Source organism: Procambarus clarkii, chromosome 22, assembly GCF_040958095.1.
Source record: "Procambarus clarkii isolate CNS0578487 chromosome 22, FALCON_Pclarkii_2.0, whole genome shotgun sequence".
NCBI lineage: Eukaryota > Metazoa > Arthropoda > Malacostraca > Decapoda > Cambaridae > Procambarus > Procambarus clarkii.
The window spans coordinates 26438388-26460611 of record NC_091171.1 but is presented as its reverse complement, the minus strand read 5'-3'; the positions used below and the strand labels follow the sequence as shown (position 1 = coordinate 26460611).

Here is a 22224-nt window from a genome sequence, read left to right as displayed (position 1 = left end):
ATATTATTAAATATGACCGAAAAAGTAAGATTAATAATTCTAACACGAATTTTCTCAATCTTTCGTACATTACGCTTCACTGTTGGAGGTAAATCAAAAATCACTTCTCCAAAATTCATTTTTATTTCTAGTCTGACGCGACACGGGCGCGTTTCGTAAAACTTATTACATTTTCAAAGACTTCACAAATACACAACTGATTAGAACTTACGTATCTCTGATTTTATATCTACATTTGAGTGAGGTGGGAGGGGTGATGTGGCATTAACACAAGACAGAACAAGAGGGGATATTAATAGGGTATTAAAAGTATCAACACAAGACAGAACAGAAACAATGGGTATTGAATAGAAGTGTTTGTAGAAAGCCTATTGGTCCATATTTCTTGATGCTTCTATATTGGAGCGGAGTCTTGAGGTGGGTAGAATATAGTTGTGCAATAATTGGCTGTTGATTGCTGGTGTTGACTTCTTGATGTGTAGTGCCTCGCAAACGTCAAGCCGCCTGCTATCGCTGTATCTATCGATGATTTCTGTGTTGTTTACTAGGATTTCTCTGGCGATGGTTTGGTTATGGGAAGAGATTATATGTTCCTTAATGGAGCCCTGTTGCTTATGCATCGTTAAACGCCTAGAAAGAGATGTTGTTGTCTTGCCTATATACTGGGTTTTTTGGAGCTTACAGTCCCCAAGTGGGCATTTGAAGGCATAGACGACGTTAGTCTCTTTTAAAGCGTTCTGTTTTGTGTCTGGAGAGTTTCTCATGAGTAGGCTGGCCGTTTTTCTGGTTTTATAGTAAATCGTCAGTTGTATCCTCTGATTTTTGTCTGTAGGGATAACGTTTCTATTAACAATATCTTTCAGGACCCTTTCCTCCGTTTTATGAGCTGTGGAAAAGAAGTTCCTGTAAAATAGTCTAATAGGGGGTATAGGTGTTGTGTTAGTTGTCTCTTCAGAGGTTGCATGGCTTTTCACTTTCCTTCTTATGATGTCTTCGATGAAACCATTGGAGAAGCCGTTATTGACTAGGACCTGCCTTACCCTACAGGCGTTTAACGATGCATAAGCAACAGGGCTCCATTAAGGAACATATAATCTCTTCCCATAACCAAACCATCGCCAGAGAAATCCTAGTAAACAACACAGAAATCATCGATAGATACAGCGATAGCAGGCGGCTTGACGTTTGCGAGGCACTACACATCAAGAAGTCAACACCAGCAATCAACAGCCAATTATTGCACAACTATATTCTACCCACCTCAAGACTCCGCTCCAATATAGAAGCATCAAGAAATATGGACCAATAGGCTTTCTACAAACACTTCTATTCAATACCCATTGTTTCTGTTCTGTCTTGTGTTGATACTTTTAATACCCTATTAATATCCCCTCTTGTTCTGTCTTGTGTTAATGCCACATCACCCCTCCCACCTCACTCAAATGTAGATATAAAATCAGAGATACGTAAGTTCTAATCAGTTGTGTATTTGTGAAGTCTTTGAAAATGTAATAAGTTTTACGAAACGCGCCCGTGTCGCGTCAGACTAGAAATAAAAATGAATTTTGGAGAAGTGATTTTTTATTTACCTCCAACAGTGAAGCGTAATGTACGAAAGATTGAGAAAATTCGTGTTAGAATTATTAATCTTACTTTTTCGGTCATATTTAATAATATATATATATATATATATATATATATATATATATATATATATATATATATATATATATATATATATATATATATATATATATATATATATATATATATATATATATATATATATATTGTGACGGTAACGCGTTGGTGTTCAGCTGTTCAAATGCTAGGGGTATGGCCTCGTCACATATAGAAACAAAAAATAGAAAATCTGGAACTTCGTCTGTGGTAAGGTAATGAGAAGACACACAAAACACAAGTAAATTTAACAATGAAATTTTAATTACGTTAGAAAAGCAAAACATGAATAAAATGGACATACAAATTCGTATAATAAAATCAATCAATCAAAATAGTAAGAATAATCAAATGACAAAATGAAAAGTTACGTTAAGACAAGTGAGTAATAACAAGTGAGCAATATACAATCAAATAAGAGGTGCAGGAATATTGGCTTTAAGCTATCACCTCTCTTAGTACACTTAAGCCACAGCTTAGTCTACCAACGAGACGTGTTAACCTGATGAAAGCACTGGATATTCTGAGGACTGAGGTCGTGGTGGCCCCAGACATCAAGTAGTGTGGTGGGTGGAGTGCAGTTGCAACTGGACCCGCAGCCAATCAGCGATGAGCAGGGGACAAGACAGGTAGATTGGTGGTTCGAGGTGGAGCAGGTGTTCCTGGCTGCATACGTTTTGCGCTTCTGGCAAAACTTGGTGTTGTTGTCGTTGTTGGATATTTCTTCCATATTAGTTTTATATAGATGTATGGCGACGTATTTTGGAGGGAAGAGCAGGCTCAATCTCTTGAAGGAGATTATCGTCACAATATATATATATATATATATATATATATATATATATATATATATATATATATATATATATATATATATATATATATATATATATATATATATATATATATATATATAACTCAACTCTGTATGGTAAGGCAGGTCCTAGTCAACAACGGCTTCTCCAATGGTTTCGTGGAAGACATCATAAGAAGGAAAGTAAAACGCCATGCAACCTCTGAAGAGACAACTAACACAACACCTATACCCCCTATTAGACTATTTTACAGGAACTTCTTTTCCACAGCCCATAAAACGGAGGAAAGGGTCCTGAAAGATATTGTCAGTAGAAACGTTATCCCTACAGACAAAAATCAGAAGATACAACTGACAATTTACTATAAAACCAAAAAAACGGCCAGCCTACTCATGAGAAACTCTCCAGACACAAAGCAGAACGTTTTAAAAGAGACCAACGTCGTCTATGCCTTCAAATGCCCTCTTGGGGATTGTAAGCCTCAAAAAACTAAGTATATAGGCAAGACAACAACATCTCTTTCCAGGCGTTTAACGATGCATAAGCAACAGGGCTCCATTTAGGAACATATAGCCTCTTCCCACAACCAAACCATCACCAGAGAAATCTTAGCAAACAACACAGAAATCATCGATAGATACAGCGATAGCTGTATCGTGTAGTGCCTCGACGTCTGCGAGGCACTACACATCAAGAAGTCAACACCAGCAATCAACAGCCAATTAATGCACAACCATATTCTACCCACTTCAAGACTCCGCTCCAATATAGAAGCATCAAGAAATATGGGCCAATAAAAATAGGCCTTCTGCAGTTACCTACTTTTAATACCTGTTTCATTGTTCCGTGTTCTGTCTTGTGTTAAAAGTTTATTTTCACCTCATCCAAAACTATTGTAACATGTCACTTCACCCAAATGTAGGTATAAAAACTCGAAAGATGTTTAATTTCTATTCAGTTAAAGTTGTGTGTGTTTGTGTAAACTAAAGTCTTTGAAAATGTAATAAGTTTTACGAAACGCGCTCAAGTGTCGCGTCAGACTAGAAATAAAAATGAATTTTGGAGAATTGATCTTTGCATTACCATCAACAGTGAAAAGAAACGTAAGAAAGATCGAGAAAATTCGTGTTAGAATTATTAATCTTACTTTTTCGGTCATATTTAATAATATATGTCTACAGGAAAGACTGCTACCAAAATATACTAATATATATATATATATATATATATATATATATATATATATATATATATATATATATATATATATATATATATATATATTTGTGCAATAATTGGCTGTTGATTGCTGGTGTTGACTTCTTGATGTGTAGTGCCTCGCAAACGTCAAGCCGCCTGCTATCGCTGTATCTATCGATGATTTCTGTGTTGTTTACTAGGATTTCTCTGGCGATGGTTTGGTTATGGGAAGAGATTATATGTTCCTTAATGGAGCCCTGTTGTTTATGCATCGTTAAACGCCTAGAAAGAGATGTTGTTGTCTTGCCTATATACTGGGTTTTTTGGAGCTTACAGTCCCCAAGTGGGCATTTGAAGGCATAGACGACGTTAGTCTCTTTTAAAGCGTTCTGTTTCGTGTCTGGAGAGTTTCTCATGAGTAGGCTGGCCGTTTTTCTGGTTTTATAGTAAATCGTCAGTTGTATCCTCTGATTTTTGTCTGTAGGGATAACGTTTCTATTAACAATATCTTTCAGGACCCTTTCCTCTGTTTTATGAGCTGTGGAAAAGCCCCTAGGTGTCCTGTTTGCAAACTTCTACATGGGTACCATCGAGCAAAAAGTCTTAGTCGACATGAACTTGAAACCGGCCATATACTGCAGGTATGTTGACGACATTTTTACACAGGTACCTGATGTCAGACATCTGCAGGAGCTGAAGGAGGCATTTGAGCAGAGTTCCGTGCTGCGTTTCACTTACGAGACGGAAAAGGATGGGAAGCTGCCTTTTCTAGATGTAACAGTCATGGAAAAGGGCGGAGGTTTCCACACTGCAGTCTACACAAAGGAAACAAACATAGGAATGTGCCTAAATGCCAACAGCGACTGCCCTGACAGGTACAAGAGGAGTGTTGTTAACGCATACGTCGACCGTGCTCTCAGCCACAGCTCAGAATGGAAGCAAGTCGACGAAGAACTCTGTAGGGTAAGGCAGGTTCTAGTCAATAACGGCTTCTCCAATGGTTTCATCGAAGACATCATAAGAAGGAAAGTGAAAAGCCATGCAACCTCCGAAGAGACAACTAACACAACACCTATACCCCCTATTAGACTATTTTACAGGAACTTCTTTTCCACAGCTCATAAAACAGAGGAAAGGGTCCTGAAAGATATTGTTAATAGAAACGTTATCCCTACAGACAAAAATCAGAGGATACAACAGACGATTTACTATAAAACCAGAAAAACGGCCAGCCTACTCATGAGAAACTCTCCAGACACGAAACAGAACGCTTTAAAAGAGACTAACGTCGTCTATGCCTTCAAATGCCCACTTGGGGACTGTAAGCTCCAAAAAACCCAGTATATAGGCAAGACAACAACATCTCTTTCTAGGCGTTTAACGATGCATAAACAACAGGGCTCCATTAAGGAACATATAATCTCTTCCCATAACCAAACCATCGCCAGAGAAATCCTAGTAAACAACACAGAAATCATCGATAGATACAGCGATAGCAGGCGGCTTGACGTTTGCGAGGCACTACACATCAAGAAGTCAACACCAGCAATCAACAGCCAAATATATATATATATATATATATATATATATATATATATATATATATATATATATATATATATATATATATATATATATATATATATATATATATATATATATATATATATATATATATTGGTGTATACTGGCAGCAGGTTTTCTTTCAAACATGTTTCATTGAATATGACCGCATATTCTGTGTTTATTATTTTCTGGTTTAGGGCTTTTATCCCTCTAACTATTTTCTTAGCATCAGGGCTTAATTGAAATAGGAGTTCTCCAAAACTCATTTTCGTACTTTTGAGGTGAAGAAAAGAAGTGATTTACTATAGAGTGTATTACACTTATTTATATAATTTGCACAACGTTTCGAACCTCCATGGTTCATTCTCAAGTGAACAGATCTTACAATACTAGTTGATTTTATACCCGCACTGGGTCAGGTGATAATACAATAAAGGTGAAGCCTTTAAACTTTTAACACAAGACAGAACACGAAACAATGAAACAGGTATTAAAAGTAGGTAACTGCAGAAGGCCTATTTTTATTGGCCCATATTTCTTGATGCTTCTATATTGGAGCGGAGTCTTGAAGTGGGTCGAATATAGTTGTATAGTTCTACCCACTTCAAGACTCCGCTCCAGTTCACAAGTTCATATATATATATATATATATATATATATATATATATATATATATATATATATATATATATATATATATATATATATATATGCGAACAAGCCTGAATGGTCCCCAGGACATATGCAACTGAAAACTCACACCCCAGAAGTGACTCGAACCCATACTCCCAGAAGCAACGCAACTGGTATGTACAAGACGCCTTAATCCACTTGACCATCACGACCGGACATAATGAGGTGATAGCCGAGGCTATATGAACCACCCCACCGCCGGCACTCGGATAGTTATCTTGGGCATAGCATTTTACCAAATCACCTCATTCTTTGGGGCACACGTGAGGAACACAAATGCGAACAAGCCTGAATGGTCCCCAGGACATATGCAACTGAAAACTCACACCCCAGAAGTGACTCGAACCCATACTCCCAGAAGCAACGCAACTGGTATGTACAAGACGCCTTAATCCACTTGACCATCACGACCGGACATAATGAGGTGATAGCCGAGGCTATATGAACCACCCCACCGCCGGCACTCGGATAGTTATCTTGGGCATAGCATTTTACCAAATCACCTCATTCTTTGGGGCACACGTGAGGAACACAAATGCGAACAAGCCTGAATGGTCCCCAGGACATATGCAACTGAAAACTCACACCCCAGAAGTGACTCGAACCCATACTCCCAGAAGCAACGCAACTGGTATGTACAAGACGCCTTAATCCACTTGACCATCACGACCGGACATAATGAGGTGATAGCCGAGGCTATATGAACCACCCCACCGCCGGCACTCGGATAGTTATCTTGGGCATAGCATTTTACCAAATCACCTCATTCTTTGGGGCACACGTGAGGAACACAAATGCGAACAAGCCTGAATGGTCCCCAGGACATATGCAACTGAAAACTCACACCCCAGAAGTGACTCGAACCCATACTCCCAGAAGCAACGCAACTGGTATGTACAAGACGCCTTAATCCACTTGACCATCACGACCGGACATAATGAGGTGATAGCCGAGGCTATATGAACCACCCCACCGCCGGCACTCGGATAGTTATCTTGGGCATAGCATTTTACCAAATCACCTCATTCTTTGGGGCACACGTGAGGAACACAAATGCGAACAAGCCTGAATGGTCCCCAGGACATATGCAACTGAAAACTCACACCCCAGAAGTGACTCGAACCCATACTCCCAGAAGCAACGCAACTGGTATGTACAAGACGCCTTAATGCACTTGACCATCACCCATACTCCCAGAAGCAACGCAACTGGTATGTACAAGACGCCTTAATCCACTTGACCATCACGACCGGACATAATGAGGTGATAGCCGAGGCTATATGAACCACCCCACCGCCGGCACTCGGATAGTTATCTTGGGCATAGCATTTTACCAAATCACCTCATTCTTTGGGGCACACGTGAGGAACACAAATGCGAACAAGCCTGAATGGTCCCCAGGACATATGCAACTGAAAACTCACACCCCAGAAGTGACTCGAACCCATACTCCCAGAAGCAACGCAACTGGTATGTACAAGACGCCTTAATCCACTTGACCATCACGACCGGACATAATGAGGTGATAGCCGAGGCTATATGAACCACCCCACCGCCGGCACTCTGATAGTTATCTTGGGCATAGCATTTTACCAAATCACCTCATTCTTTGGGGCACACGTGAGGAACACAAATGCGAACAAGCCTGAATGGTCCCCAGGACATATGCAACTGAAAACTCACACCCCAGAAGTGACTCGAACCCATACTCCCAGAAGCAACGCAACTGGTATGTACAAGACGCCTTAATCCACTTGACCATCACGACCGGACATAATGAGGTGATAGCCGAGGCTATATGAACCACCCCACCGCCGGCACTCGGATAGTTATCTTGGGCATAGCATTTTACCAAATCACCTCATTCTTTGGGGCACACGTGAGGAACACAAATGCGAACAAGCCTGAATGGTCCCCAGGACATATGCAACTGAAAACTCACACCCCAGAAGTGACTCGAACCCATACTCCAAGAAGCAACGCAACTGGTATGTACAAGACGCCTTAATCCACTTGACCATCACGACCGGACATAATGAGGTGATAGCCGAGGCTATATGAACCACCCCACCGCCGGCACTCGGATAGTTATCTTGGGCATAGCATTTTACCAAATCACCTCATTCTTTGGGGCACACGTGAGGAACACAAATGCGAACAAGCCTGAATGGTCCCCAGGACATATGCAACTGAAAACTCACACCCCAGAAGTGACTCGAACCCATACTCCCAGAAGCAACGCAACTGGTATGTACAAGACGCCTTAATCCACTTGACCATCACGACCGGACATAATGAGTTTTCAGTTGCATATGTCCTGGGGACCATTCAGGCTTGTTCGCATTTGTGTTCCTCACGTGTGCCCCAAAGAATGAGGTGATTTGGTAAAATGCTATGCCCAAGATAACTATCCGAGTGCCGGCGGTGGGGTGGTTCATATAGCCTCGGCTATCACCTCATTATGTCCGGTCGTGATGGTCAAGTGGATTAAGGCGTCTTGTACATACCAGTTGCGTTGCTTCTGGGAGTATGGGTTCGAGTCACTTCTGGGGTGTGAGTTTTCAGTTGCATATGTCCTGGGGACCATTCAGGCTTGTTCGCATTTGTGTTCCTCACGTGTGCCCCAAAGAATGAGGTGATTTGGTAAAATGCTATGCCCAAGATAACTATCCGAGTGCCGGCGGTGGGGTGGTTCATATAGCCTCGGCTATCACCTCATTATGTCCGGTCGTGATGGTCAAGTGGATTAAGGCGTCTTGTACATACCAGTTGCGTTGCTTCTGGGAGTATGGGTTCGAGTCACTTCTGGGGTGTGAGTTTTCAGTTGCATATGTCCTGGGGACCATTCAGGCTTGTTCGCATTTGTGTTCCTCACGTGTGCCCCAAAGAATGAGGTGATTTGGTAAAATGCTATGCCCAAGATAACTATCCGAGTGCCGGCGGTGGGGTGGTTCATATAGCCTCGGCTATCACCTCATTATGTCCGGTCGTGATGGTCAAGTGGATTAAGGCGTCTTGTACATACCAGTTGCGTTGCTTCTGGGAGTATGGGTTCGAGTCACTTCTGGGGTGTGAGTTTTCAGTTATATATATATATATATATATATATATATATATATATATATATATATATATATATATATAAATATATATATATATATATATATATATATATATATATATATATATATATATATATATATGTCGTACCTAGTAGCCAGAACTCACTTCTCAGCCTACTATTCAAGGCCCGATTTGCCTAATAAGCCAAGTTTTCCTGAATTAATATATTTACTATAATTTTTTTCTTATGAAATGATAAAGCAACCCTTTTCTCTATGTATGAGGTCAATTTTTTTTTATTGGAGTTAAAATTAACGTAGATATATGACCGAACCTAACCAACCCTACCTAACCTAACCTAACCTATATTTATAGGTAAGGTTAGGTTAGGTAGCCAAAAAAAGCTAGGTTAGGTTAGGTTAGGTAGGTTAGGTAGACGAAAAAACATTAATTCATGAAAACTTGGCTTATTAGGCAAATCGGGCCTTGAATAGTAGGCTGAGAAGTGCGTTCTGGCTATTAGGTACGACATATATATATATATATATATATATATATATATATATATATATATATATATATATATATATATATATATATATATATATATATATATATATATATATATATATATGAACTTGTGAACTCTTAATGTTAATTTTTTGTATAAAATCAGATATGTAACTGTATAACCTTGCATAATAAAGTGTACACCATAAAAAGGGGGGGGGGTGGTAGGAGAAGCGAACACTCTTATGTATTCAGAGTTAAATGGCAAGTTTTTCCCTGAATGCTCTGTGTTCCCTTCTCTGAGGCTGTGGGTCCCTATAATTGCACCAGAGGTGGTACCCCCTATATATATATATATATATATATATATATATATATATATATATATATATATATATATATATATATATATGTCGTACCTAATAGCCAGAACGCACTTTTCAGCCAACTATGCATGGCCCAATTTGCCTAATAAGCCAAGTTTTCATGAATTATTGTTTTTTCGACTACCTAACTTACCTAACCTAACCTAACCTAACTTTTTCTGCTACCTAACCTAACCTAACCGATAGAGATAGGTTAGGTTAGGTAGGGTTGGTTAGGTTCGGTCATATATCTACGTTAATTTTAACTCCAATAAAAAAAATTGACCTCATACATAATGAAATGGGTAGCTTTATCATTTCATAAGAAAAAAATTAGAAAAAATATATTTATTCAGGGAAACTTGGCTTATTAGGCAAATCGGGATTTTTATAGTAGGCTGAGAAGTGCGTTCTGGCTACTAGGTACGACATATATATATATATATATATATATATATATATATATATATATATATATATATATATATATATATATATATATATATATATATATATATAAATATATATATATATATATATATATATATATATATATATATATATATATATATATATATATGTCGTACCTAGTAGCCAGAACGCACTTCTCGGCCTACTATGCAAGGCCCGATTTGCCTAATAAGCCCAGTTTTCTTGATTTAATATATTTTCTCTAATTTTTTTCTTATGAAATGATAAAGCTACCCATTTCATTATGTATGAGGTCAATTTTTTTTATTGGAGTTAAAATTAACATAGATATATGACCGAACCTAACCAACCCTACCTAACCTAACCTAACCTATCTTTATAGGTTAGGTTAGGTTATGTAGCCGAAAAAGTTAGGTTAGGTTAGGTAGGTTAGGTAGTCGAAAAACAATTAATTCATGAAAAGTTGGCCTATTAGGCAAATCAGGCCTTGCATAGTAGGCTGAAAAGTGCGTTCTGGCTACTAGGTACGACATATATATATATATATATATATATATATATATATATATATATATATATATATATATATATATATATATATATATATATGTCGTACCTAGTAGCCAGAACGCACTTCTCGGCCTACTATGCAAGGCCAGATTTGCCTAATATGCCAAGTTTTCATGAATTAATTGTTTTTCGACTACCTAACCTACCTAACCTAACCTAACTTTTTCGGCTACCTAACCTAACCTATAAAGATAGGTTAGGTTAGGTTAGGTAGGGTTGGTTAGGTTCAGTCTTATATCTACGTTAATTTGAACTCCAATAAAAAAAAATTGACCTCATACATAATGAAATGGGTAGTTTTATCATTTCATAAGAAAAAAAATAGAGAAAATATATTAATTCATGAAAACTTGGCTTATTAGGCAAATTGGGCCTTGCATAGTAGGCCGAGAAAGGCGTTCTGGCTACTAGGTACGACATATATATATATATATATATATATATATATATATATATATATATATATATATATGTCGTACCTAGTAGCCAGAACTCACTTCTCAGCCTACTATTCAAGGCCCGATTTGCCTAATAAGCCAAGTTTTCCTGAATTAATATATTTACTATAATTTTTTTCTTATGAAATGATAAAGCTACCCTTTTCACTATGTATGAGGTCAATTTTTTTTTATTGGAGTTAAAATTAACGTAGATATATGACCGAACCTAACCAACCCTACCTAACCTAACCTAACCTATATATATAGGTAAGGTTTGGTTAGGTAGCCAAAAAAAGCTAGGTTAGGTTAGGTTAGGTAGGTTAGGTAGACAAAAAAACATTAATTCATGAAAACTTGGCTTAGTAGGCAAATCGGGCCTTGCATAGTAGGCATAGAAGTGCGTTCTGGCTACTAGGTACGACATATATATATATATATATATATATATATATATATATATATATATATATATATATATATATATATATATATATATATATATATATATATATATATGTCGTACCTAGTAGCCAGAACGCACTTCTCAGCCTACTATGCAAGGCCAGATTTGCCTAATAAGCCAAGTTTTCATGAATTAATGTTTTTTCGGCTACCTAACCTACCTAACCTAACCTAACTTTTTCGGCTACCTAACCTAACCTAACCTATAAAGATAGGTTAGGTTAGGTAGGGATGGTTAGGTTCGGTCATATATCTACGTTAATTTTAACTCCAATGAAAAAAAATTGACGTCATACATAATGAAATGGGTAGCTTTATCATTTCATAAGAAAAAAATTAGAAAAATTATATTAATTCAGGAAAACTTGGCTTATTAGGCAAATCGGGCCTTGAATAGTAGGATGAAAAGTGCGTTCTGGCTATTAGGTACGACATATATATATATATATATATATATATATATATATATATATATATATATATATATATATATATATATATATATATATATTATATATATATATATATATATATATCTCGGTTCGTGGGGAAAATGTGCATTGAAGTTCCTGAAGGAATTGGGGGACAAATTGATCAGCGCTACAAAAGACCAGAGAGCAAAAAGTTTCTTGTTCCAGCGCCTCAGTGTTGCGATTCAGAGGGGAAATGCCTGTTGCGTCTTGGGCACTAGTCCAACTTCAGAGGAATTCGAAGAAGTGTTTGATTTGCAACAATGATCGAACCCGTCTGTGACATTCATCAATGTTTCCCATTGTTGTGTTTTTCAAGAGATCCATAACCTTTAAGCACCTTTTTGCATTATTATTTTTGTATCAACCCATGTATATCTTGTAACCATCAAATATATATATATATATATATATATATATATATATATATATATATATATATATATATATATATATATATATATATGTGTGTGTGTGTGTGTGTGTGTGTGTGTGTGTGTATTTATATTTATTTTTATTATAGTTATGAGGGTACTACCTCTGGTGGTACCCCTCATGTATACTGGTGGTGGATATGTATACAAATATATACATATATATCAAGATAATAATAGCAATTTAAAAATAAATAAAATTTCAGGCCCAATTACAATTATATTGAGAATCCATACAGTTCCTGTGTAATAAATATTGTTGCTACGCTAATCACTGTTATCACTATGTGATACATAATGATAAGCCAACACCAACTACAAAGATAACGTATGGAACACTAAGTTGCACCTACGGTGAGTGTCTTGCTGTCGCGGCGGCTCCGTTCAGGGACCGGCGACATTCTGACCGGTGGGTGTTGACAATTGTCTCGGGTACACGGGCGTCCTGGTGTATGGCCTCTGCCCTACACTAGCTGCAAGCACATTGTCCTGCGCATCCACTCCCACCCCGCTGGTCACCGTGGGCCAGGGCTGCGTCCCCCAGCAGCCCGTCCTCCAAAAATGGGGTGGTAAATGTAAGGAGACAAATAAGTGCAATTATGTACTATTCATAGCAGTTAGGAATTGTACTTATTTTCACTTAGTATTAAATCGTACTGTCAAATATATTGTGAATATTTGAGTTTACCTGAAAAACTGAATAGAAAACCACAACCTCACCTAACCGTCTTAGTTTTTGAAGATAATAATTTTATTGCTTCTTAATTACAATTAGTACTTAACCTATAGCTATATTGATATTACAGTTTTATAAAACTAATAAAACAAAACTAAAATATATCAATTAGTTGTAAAATAACTCTTTATATTAATTAATTAAATAAAATAATTCTTTATATTTAAAACTTGTGTATTGCAAATTGAAATTGAAAATTTCATCCTAAAATTCTGTGTGTCTTAACAGAAAACGAGGAGAATTAAATCGGGGGAGGGAGTTGGGTAAATGTAACAGCCCCATAAGTGCAAATATGCACTGGTTATGACAGTTAGAAAGTGTACTTATTACACTTAGTATTAAATCGTACTGTCAATTCGGAGGATGGGTTGCCCCCCGTCACTCTCCAGGTTGGTGTTTGTGGTTGCTGTGCGTGTGATGTGTTCTCCTGAGTCTCGGTGTGACTCGCGATCCTGTGAGGCGGGGATAAACTCACAGCTAGGTCGATCTAATTAGATCAACTATTAGCTATTAAGATGACCTCACAGCTCTGTAAGCCTTCAGATACAATAAGGCAGCAACACATTGACGTTTGTGTGTACCCAAGTCTCTTAATAACAAAAAAAAGCTGTACGTGAGGCGTGTCCCTGGTGGCAGCGTCGAAACTTCAGCCCTGAACAAAGACTGTAGGAGAGATGGGACACCACGGACGTATCTCCCTAATGCAGGCACCCTTAGGTCGCCACACACACACACACACACACACACAGTGGGTCACTACACACACACACACACAGTGCGTCCCTAAACACACACATACATGCCACTGAACACCTTAGCAGTTTCAAGTCCCCGGCCGCGGACATGACTTCAACACCATGACATGAGCAGGACTCCCGAGACTCCGTGATGAGCTTAGTCACCATTATCCTCCAGTGTTAACCATCACTTGCACCAGCTCTGAGGTATGGTTACTAAGCCCATACCACAACTAAGCTGGTCTCCGGCGTCAGCTCTATGGTATGGTTGCTATAGAACCATATCACAACCGAACTGGGCTCTAACATAAGCTCTAGGGCAAGCATGTCAAACATGCGGCCCTTTGCAAGCACACCTGCGGCTCTTTGCAAGCACACCTGCGGCCCTTTGCAAGCACACCTGCGGTCCTTTGTAAGCACACCTGCGGTCCTTTGCAAGCACACCTGCGGCCCTTTGCCAGCACACCTGCGGTCCTTTGCAAGCACACCTGCGGGTCTTTGCAAGCACACCTGCGGTCCTTTGCAAGCACACCTGGGGCCCTTTGCAAGCACACCTGCGGTCCTTTGCAAGCACACCTGCGGCCCATTGCAAACACACCTGCGGCCCTTTGCAAGCACACCTGCGGCCCTTTGCCAGCACACCTGCGGCCCTTTGCCAGCACACCTGCGGCCCTTTGCCAGCACACCTGCGGCCCGCACAAAGGATACTGTAATTTGGTTATTTAACGTCCAAAATTACATTTTTATAATTTAAACAATCACCTTTTAATAGGTGCACAAAAGCACAAAAGAAACACGAATGAAGCTGTGAGACAAGCGAGTTAACACTTCCAAATACAGACATGACGTTAACTGTTAAGTTGGCCTAAATTTAGTTACAATTTTCTAACCGGTGATTTTATTTTTAATTTTATTTTCAGAATCCACATCATGTTTAAAATGGCTAGTGCTTGCCCAACCACTGGGCGTGGACGGTGGAACGACGGTCTCACTTCATGCAGATCGGCGTTCAATCCTTTTTTTTTTTTATATAATTAACACATTAGGTACATCTGCATTAGTGCAGCTACCCTAGTCTATATGAAGTGGAGTACAGTGTGTCAAAAAAGCTAACTAGGTGATGCTAAAAAATCCCCATCACACAGGATGGTTAGTCATACAGAGGCATGTGATAAGCGGTCTGCACTGGCAGACTCCGGATGCATTTTGAGGATATCAACAACACAAGATTGAATAAGGTAGCAGTGGTAATACAAGTCCCCATCTCGCAGGATGGTTAGTCATACAGGGCCATGTGTTTAATAGCCTGCACTGGCAAATTTTGGGTATACTGTGAGGATATCTTCAAGAATACGAGAGTGAATAAAGTAATTGCAAAGCTCCAGGTACCTCATGCCAACTGGTCTGAAAGGTCTAATAACTGGGCATTCAGTGATGTAGTGCGGGAGATCATGCCGTAGTTCCTGCTCACAGAGTTTGCAACTGGAGTGCTCAGGATTGGGAGACCCGTCACCTGCAGCCACCTGCCACAGGTAATGGTAACCCAACCTGATCCTTGTAACCACTGTGTCGCACAGTCTAGTGGACGTTTTGTGCTGTCCATAGATATAGGTTTCAGATCTGAACAAATCATAGCTTTTATACTAGTACTTTCAGGTCGTTGGGAGTCAGTAAGTTCTTTCCTATCAGATCTGAATGTTTGGACCAATACAGTTTTGACAGCAGAGATGGGGATACCTAGATCTAATTCAACTTCAGATCTAGGTATCCCCATCTCTGCTGTCAAAACTGTATTGGATTATCCCCGACCGTCCAAGTGGTTGGGCACCATTCCTTCCCCCCGTCCCATCCCACATCCTTATCCTGATCCTTCCCAAGTGCTATATAGTTGTAATGGTTTGGTGCTTTCTCCTCATAATTTCCTTCCCTTCCTCCAGCTACGAGAAAAATGAAACTGAACGAAGAAGGGCGAGTGTTTCAAGAAAAATGTGAATTACAGTATTTTTGTACAACGGTGAATGGAAAGATAAATTGTTTAATTTGCAACAACAACATTGACAGGCCAAAAGAGTACATCTTAAAAAGATATTGACCAAACCACACACTAGGAAGTGAAGGGACGACCCTTCACTTTCTAGTGAGTGGTTTGGTCGACATATTTCAGCCACGTTACTGAGACTCCTCGTCTGCTTAAAAATATATTATGAGACGAATCATCGATCTTAGGATAAATATGAAGACCCAGTGCGTGTCTGACGACTAAAGGAATTTAAGGCCAACTTGAGACCTGTTGTTTTTTTGTTTGTGAGACCTGAGCAACAGACCTGTTTTACGAAAATTGAGAAAGGGAATGTCGCTGCCGTTACTGCAAGCTGTGAACTCAGCCATGAGTGGGAAATCTTACAGTGAAGGAAATTCGTAATGCAATGCCTTGGAAAAACGGCTCAAATTGCGTGTCCAGAGAAAACCATTTATTCAAAGATATTTCATTAACAAGGAACACTGTTGCTGAACGGATTGATGAAATGTCAGGTGATTTGAAACATTAACCTTTGATGTTGCCAAGACTAATTTAAGGCTTACTTTTGAAAGCTTGCAGATAGAACTATTAGAAATGCAGTCGAATTCTACACTCAGAGCAAAGTATCTTGAAGTGGGGATACCCTGTTTCTTCTCATATCTTTCTGAAAAGTTTAAAAACTTAAGAAAGTTTGCTACAATAATTAGGGTAATGCTCGGTTCTACCCTATGTGTGTGATCAGTTATTTTCCTTCATGAAATCAACAAAAACGTCTTAAGAGAACAAGACTGACTATCAACACTTGTCATTTCTGATCACAGTGGGAACTATACAGACATTTCAGCCAGACATAGCAATTTTTTTTTATTAAAACGAGGTGTAAAGCCTCGAAACAAAACACTAAAAATGATTGAAAAGTCGTAAATAAATGTTTATTTTGACCTGTTGTAATTTTTGTACAATGTATTTGTTGCTGTTGCATAGAAGTCAACAGCCGTTTAAAATTTAGTTTGTTTTCTTTTGTTGAGCTGCTTCATTACTTTGTACTCATGAATGTGGCTAGCTGCTAAACCATCTGTATGCACATTATATGTTTCTAAGTTTAAGTAATAATAATATTCTGCAACAATTTTTATTAAATGACTTCAATTGTTTGTGGTGTGTGGCCGTCATGCCAACACAAACGTGACCCCTATGGCCCTCGGGGGACCCTCAGAATGGCATTTCTGGCCTTGTATATGGTTGCCAGGACCCTGTTACAGACCTAATCAGGCCTTGTGGTGTAGACTCCCCCAAATTCAATTTCAGGCGAACACGGCCTCAAGTAAATAAATTAGTCTAGGGTTATGTAAAGTCTACGGGAAAAGAACCGCCAGTTTACAGAGGAAAATAAACAGTAACGTAAGCTATTTACATATGTACACGTTACATGAAACTTAGTAATCATTGGCCCTCTCAAACCCTAACTAGATGTTGTTAAGTTAAACTGCTCAAGCACCAGGTACATGAAACTTGATAACACTGGTACACGAGACTTTGCTAGATGTTGTTAATTGGCTTGACTTGGCAAACATGGTCTCCGCAGGGACTCAATCATGTAGTTACTTCAAACCACGAAATATACAAATCAAATAAATGTGATACACTGATAATAATAATAATAACAATAATAATAATAATCCACAATAACCCTACATTCTTACCTAACCTTACATGATATGAAAACTTAAGAATCAACAATATTTTTTAATCGTGCGTAAATTAAGATTAATTAAGGTAGGACTGAGTCCTACCTTAATTAATAGAGATAGAATAAGAACCATGCTATCCCCCCAGATATATGGCTTCATGCATGGAAGGAGTGTGCATCATTGCATCACCACCTTTCTTACCCTGCACACTGAAAAGTCATATACCACCTTCCTTGATCTCAAGTCTGCCTTTGATATTGCAAATAGACATGTTATCTTGAGTGAGCTTGCAAGAATGAATATTGGTGGTCGGCTTCTTTCTTGGATCAGGGGTTACTTATCCAACAGGAAGTCATCTGTATTTTTCCAGGGGCATAGGAGTTTAACAAGAGACTTTGAACTAGGTACCCCGCAGGGAGGTGTCCTCAGTCCTACATTAATTAAACACTTTAGCGCGCCTGGGTCGTAAATAATCGACGCGTATTTTTACCTGGAAGTACACGTGCGTCGTAAATTTACGCACGATTAAAAAATATTTGTATAAAATCCAATTCTTATTCGATCGACTTGGGGATAGTATGAAAATGTTTGCCATTAAATTTCCGTTTTCTCTAATAGGCACATGGCATATTTGGGAGAACGGCATTGTATTGTAACTTAGTGGAAAGACTAAGGAAGACTAATTGTTGACACGGCAAGTGTAATCGCGCACTTCACACACTCTTGGTGTGGGCCGCGATCATGATTCTACATTTATATGCAGATGTCCGTGTAGGTAATTTAATTGTGATCACAGTGATACCAAATTTAACGCTGTAGGACAAGTGTGGAGTTGACAACCCGGAAAAGAATAGAAACATTTCATCGCTGTTTGGAGCTCACGGCTAGTGATCGATGTAGTTCTTTAGCTTTTTGTGTGATTTAACTCATGCTTTAGTGACATATACATATGTGCTTATATGTTCCTATAGATCATTCTATTGCGAACACATTGGTATAAAAATGAAATCTGTACATCGAAAATTAAGGCCAGGACAGCGAAAAGAGTATGCACTTTTCAGTGTTGTCGCTCGGTCACCCGAAAACGTCGATTTCACTTCCAGGAAGGTCCAGTCCATATCGCCGCGCGCGCGTTAAAGTGTATTAATATCTTAATAAACACGCTGTTAAACTCTATACCGAGCAAACCCAACGTCCACATCATTAGCTATGCTGATGATATAATGATACACACCACTGGGTATGCTAACACGCAGAACACTCTTAACTCTGTATTAGACTCATGTCAGGACCTAGGTTTAATTATCTCAGCAGAGAAAACAAAGATACTAAATCGGCGCCCACCCAGGCAGGGAGGAGCTGTTCGCAAGATGCAACTGTCTGATGGCTCCCAGCTTGACTATGTAAACAGATTCAAATACCTTGGCCTTGAGGTGCCACTGTATGGTCCTGTTGTATTCAGACTCTGTCGTCAATATAAAGAGAGGCTCCGAGCTCTCAAGGCTGTTGCAGGTTATCACTCAGGCTATGGTGCCAATGTCAGAATTGTCAAAATGATGTACCTTGCATACATCAGATCTTTAGTGGATTATGCTGCACCCTTGCTTGTTTTGATGCCTGAAAGAAAGCTTGGAGGGCTTGAAAAATTGCAGAACGAAGCCTTGAGGATAATGCTTGGTTGCCCTCGTACCACAAAGATACTTAATATGAGAAAGGAACTTAATATTCCGAGCGTTGTTGATCGTGTTATTGAAATTAACTGTCAAATTGGTATAAAAATGCTTAGGCTAACTCATCCTAACCCTTGCACAGAAGCCCTCCAGAATTTCTTTATTGAAGATCAGCATTGTTCCAAATGGATAACAAAAACTGGAACTCAACTCAGAATGTATCAGGTTCATAATTTGTACCAAGAGAAACAACAACGGCACTTTCCTGCACCGTGGGAGAGTACACCCTTTCCAGTTTTAATCCCTCCCTTTCCACCCAAGAAGCAAATTAGAGATCAGCCCAAGCTTCGTCTTGAGGCAAAGCTCAACGCCTTAAGCCATATTGATGCTCTGTCCACAGAGCATTCTCTCTCAAATCATATACACTGATGGTTCCCTACACCGCACCACGGGTGCAGCTGGAAGTGCAGTTGTCCTGACAATGGGCGATGGCTTGTACTTTGAGTGGGGATTCCGTATACACAACTGGGCCTCTACCCTTCAGACCGAACTATTTGCCTTGATCCTTGCACTGAAATGTGTACAAGTCTCCAAACTTGATACATTAATTGTAAGTGACTCCTTATCATCCTTAAATGCTCTCAACTCTTTAAGACATAACTGTAACATGCTCGTGTCCGAAGCTAGACACAAATACAACAAAATTATTAAGGATGGTAACAGAGTCCATTTCATGTGGTCTCCATCTCATGTTGGCCTCCGAATGCATGATAGAGCTGATAAGTTAGCCAAAGAATCTGCCTTTAAAGGAGACGTTGAGTGTAACCTTGGATTGTCAATGAGCAATCTGAGAGCAGCAGTACACCGAGAACTTCAGCAAGATCTTGTAGATCTGAGGCAAAGTGAAATTGACACCAGTAATTCCATCTATCATCATACTATCATGCAAGAAGAGCCACACATCTATGGTTCATCCAATAAAATCAGCAGACTTCTAGATGTTACTACTGCTCGGCTTAGACTCGGTTACAAGTATCTCTGGGAATTCTCATTATCTGCTGATGTAGACCTGACCAAATGTAAACTGTGTCAACAAAATTATTCGCACACCCTCCGTCACTATGTGATGGAGTGCGAAAAGATACGTGAATTTAGAGACAATTCTATAACCAATGTTCCAGCGATGTGTAAATATTTCATTCAAAATGATCTGCTACCAGAAATTTTAGCCATATATCCCCAGTTTGCTAACTGTAGGTAGTAACTTAGTGATTGTAACCTATCCACCGCTGCCCACTGGATGGGGGAGGGGCGGTGTGCAGGACAAACATATCAATTGTGACACTAGCTCTCCACATATGTCAGTTGCTTAATTTAGAACCTGTACTTGAGGTCGATCTCGAACCCATTGTTGATGTGACGACTTATATTGAATTTTGTAACTAGCTCATCAAGATTGTAACTTGTTTAGCTAAATGAATTGTGGGGTTGAGTCCCTGAGCCCATTATGTGCCTCTGTAACCCTTTCCACTACCGCCCACAAGATGGGTATGGGGTGCATAATAAATGAACTAAACTAACTCATCCTAACTTTCCCTTCTCCCTGACCATAATCTTCACACCCCGCTTCCACCTCTTTACCTCCCCACACCCCCATGACATGAAGTTATCATTTCTTTTCATTCAGCTTTCTGATTCGATACATGCCATTCATCAGAGTGCCAGTAGGCAGGGTGCCAGTAGGCATGGTGCCATTCATCAGAGTGCCAGTAGGCATGGTGCCATTCATCAGAGTGCCAGTAGGCAGGGTGCCAGTAGGCAGGGTGCCATTCATCAGAGTGCCAGTAGGCAGGGTGCCAGTAGGCAGGGTGCCATTCATCAGAGTGCCAGTAGGCAGGGTGCCAGTAGGCAGGGTGCCAGTAAGCAGGGTGCCAGTAGGCAGGGTGCCAGTCGGCAGGGTGCCATTCATCAGAGTGCCAGTAGGCAGGGTGCCAGTAGGCAGGGTGCCATTCATCAGAGTGCCAGTAGGCAGGGTGCCAGTAGGCAGGGTGCCAGTCGGCAGGGTGCCATTCATCAGAGTGCCAGTAGGCAGGGTGCTAGTAGGCAGGGTGCCAGTCATTAGAGTGCCAGTAGGCAGGGTGCCAGTAGGCAGGGTGCCAATCATCAGAGTGCCAGTCGGCAGGGTGCCAGTCATCATAGGGCCAGTCGGCAGGGTGCCAGTCATTAGAGGGCCAGTCGGCAGGGTGCCAGTCATCAGAGTGCCAGTAGGCAGGGTGCCAGTAGGCAGGGTGCCAGTCATCAGAGTGCCAGTCGGCAGGGTGCCAGTCATCAGAGTGCCAGTCGGCAGGGTGCCAGTCATCATAGGGCCAGTCGGCAGGGTGCCAGTCATCAGAGTGCCAGCCGGCAGGGTGCCAGCCGGCAGGGTGCCAGTCATCATAGGGCCAGTCGGCAGGGTGCCAGTCATCAGAGTGACTGTCGGCAGGGTGCCAGTCATCATAGGGCCAGTCGGCAGGGTGCCAGTCATCAGAGTGACTGTCGGCAGGGTGCCAATCATCAGAGTGCCAGCCGGCAGGGTGCCAGTCATCATCGGGCCAGTCGGCAGGGTGCCAGTCGGCAGGGTGCCAGTCGGCAGGGAGTCAGGTGGAGGGAACGTGTCTCCTGGAGCCACGA

At 40.1% G+C, this 22224-nt stretch overlaps 3 protein-coding genes across 5 annotated transcripts in view; 1 reads left to right on the top strand and 2 right to left on the bottom strand.

The window, feature by feature from the left end:
- The window catches only part of LOC123760902 (organic cation transporter protein), a 69458-nt gene extending 56268 nt beyond the window's left edge, over nucleotides 1-13190 (bottom strand). For both annotated transcript variants that reach the window (XM_069328761.1, XM_069328762.1), the window contains exon 1: nucleotides 13054-13190. In XM_069328761.1, coding sequence (XP_069184862.1) covers nucleotides 13054-13101 — 48 coding nt within the window. In that variant the 5' untranslated portion in view covers nucleotides 13102-13190. The remainder of the gene's footprint in view (nucleotides 1-13053) is intronic.
- The window catches only part of LOC123758322 (organic cation transporter protein), a 73184-nt gene continuing 64096 nt past the window's right edge, over nucleotides 13137-22224 (top strand). The window contains exon 1 of one of the 2 annotated variants that reach the window (XM_045742569.2): nucleotides 13137-13275. The gene's annotated coding sequence lies outside the window, so the exon portion shown is untranslated. The remainder of the gene's footprint in view (nucleotides 13276-22224) is intronic. The other variant, XM_045742579.2, reaches the window with a different exon arrangement.
- On the bottom strand, nucleotides 21224-22138 carry LOC138367468 (hepatitis A virus cellular receptor 1-like). The gene has a single exon (XM_069329131.1). The coding sequence runs from the start codon at nucleotides 22136-22138 to the stop codon at nucleotides 21224-21226; it is 915 nt and encodes a 304-aa protein (XP_069185232.1).

What these genes read in the sequence shown, in the direction of transcription:
- LOC138367468 (XM_069329131.1), bottom strand. Translation starts at nt 22,138, where the DNA reads ATGACTGGCACCCTGCCGGCTGGCACTCTGATGATTGGCACCCTGCCG.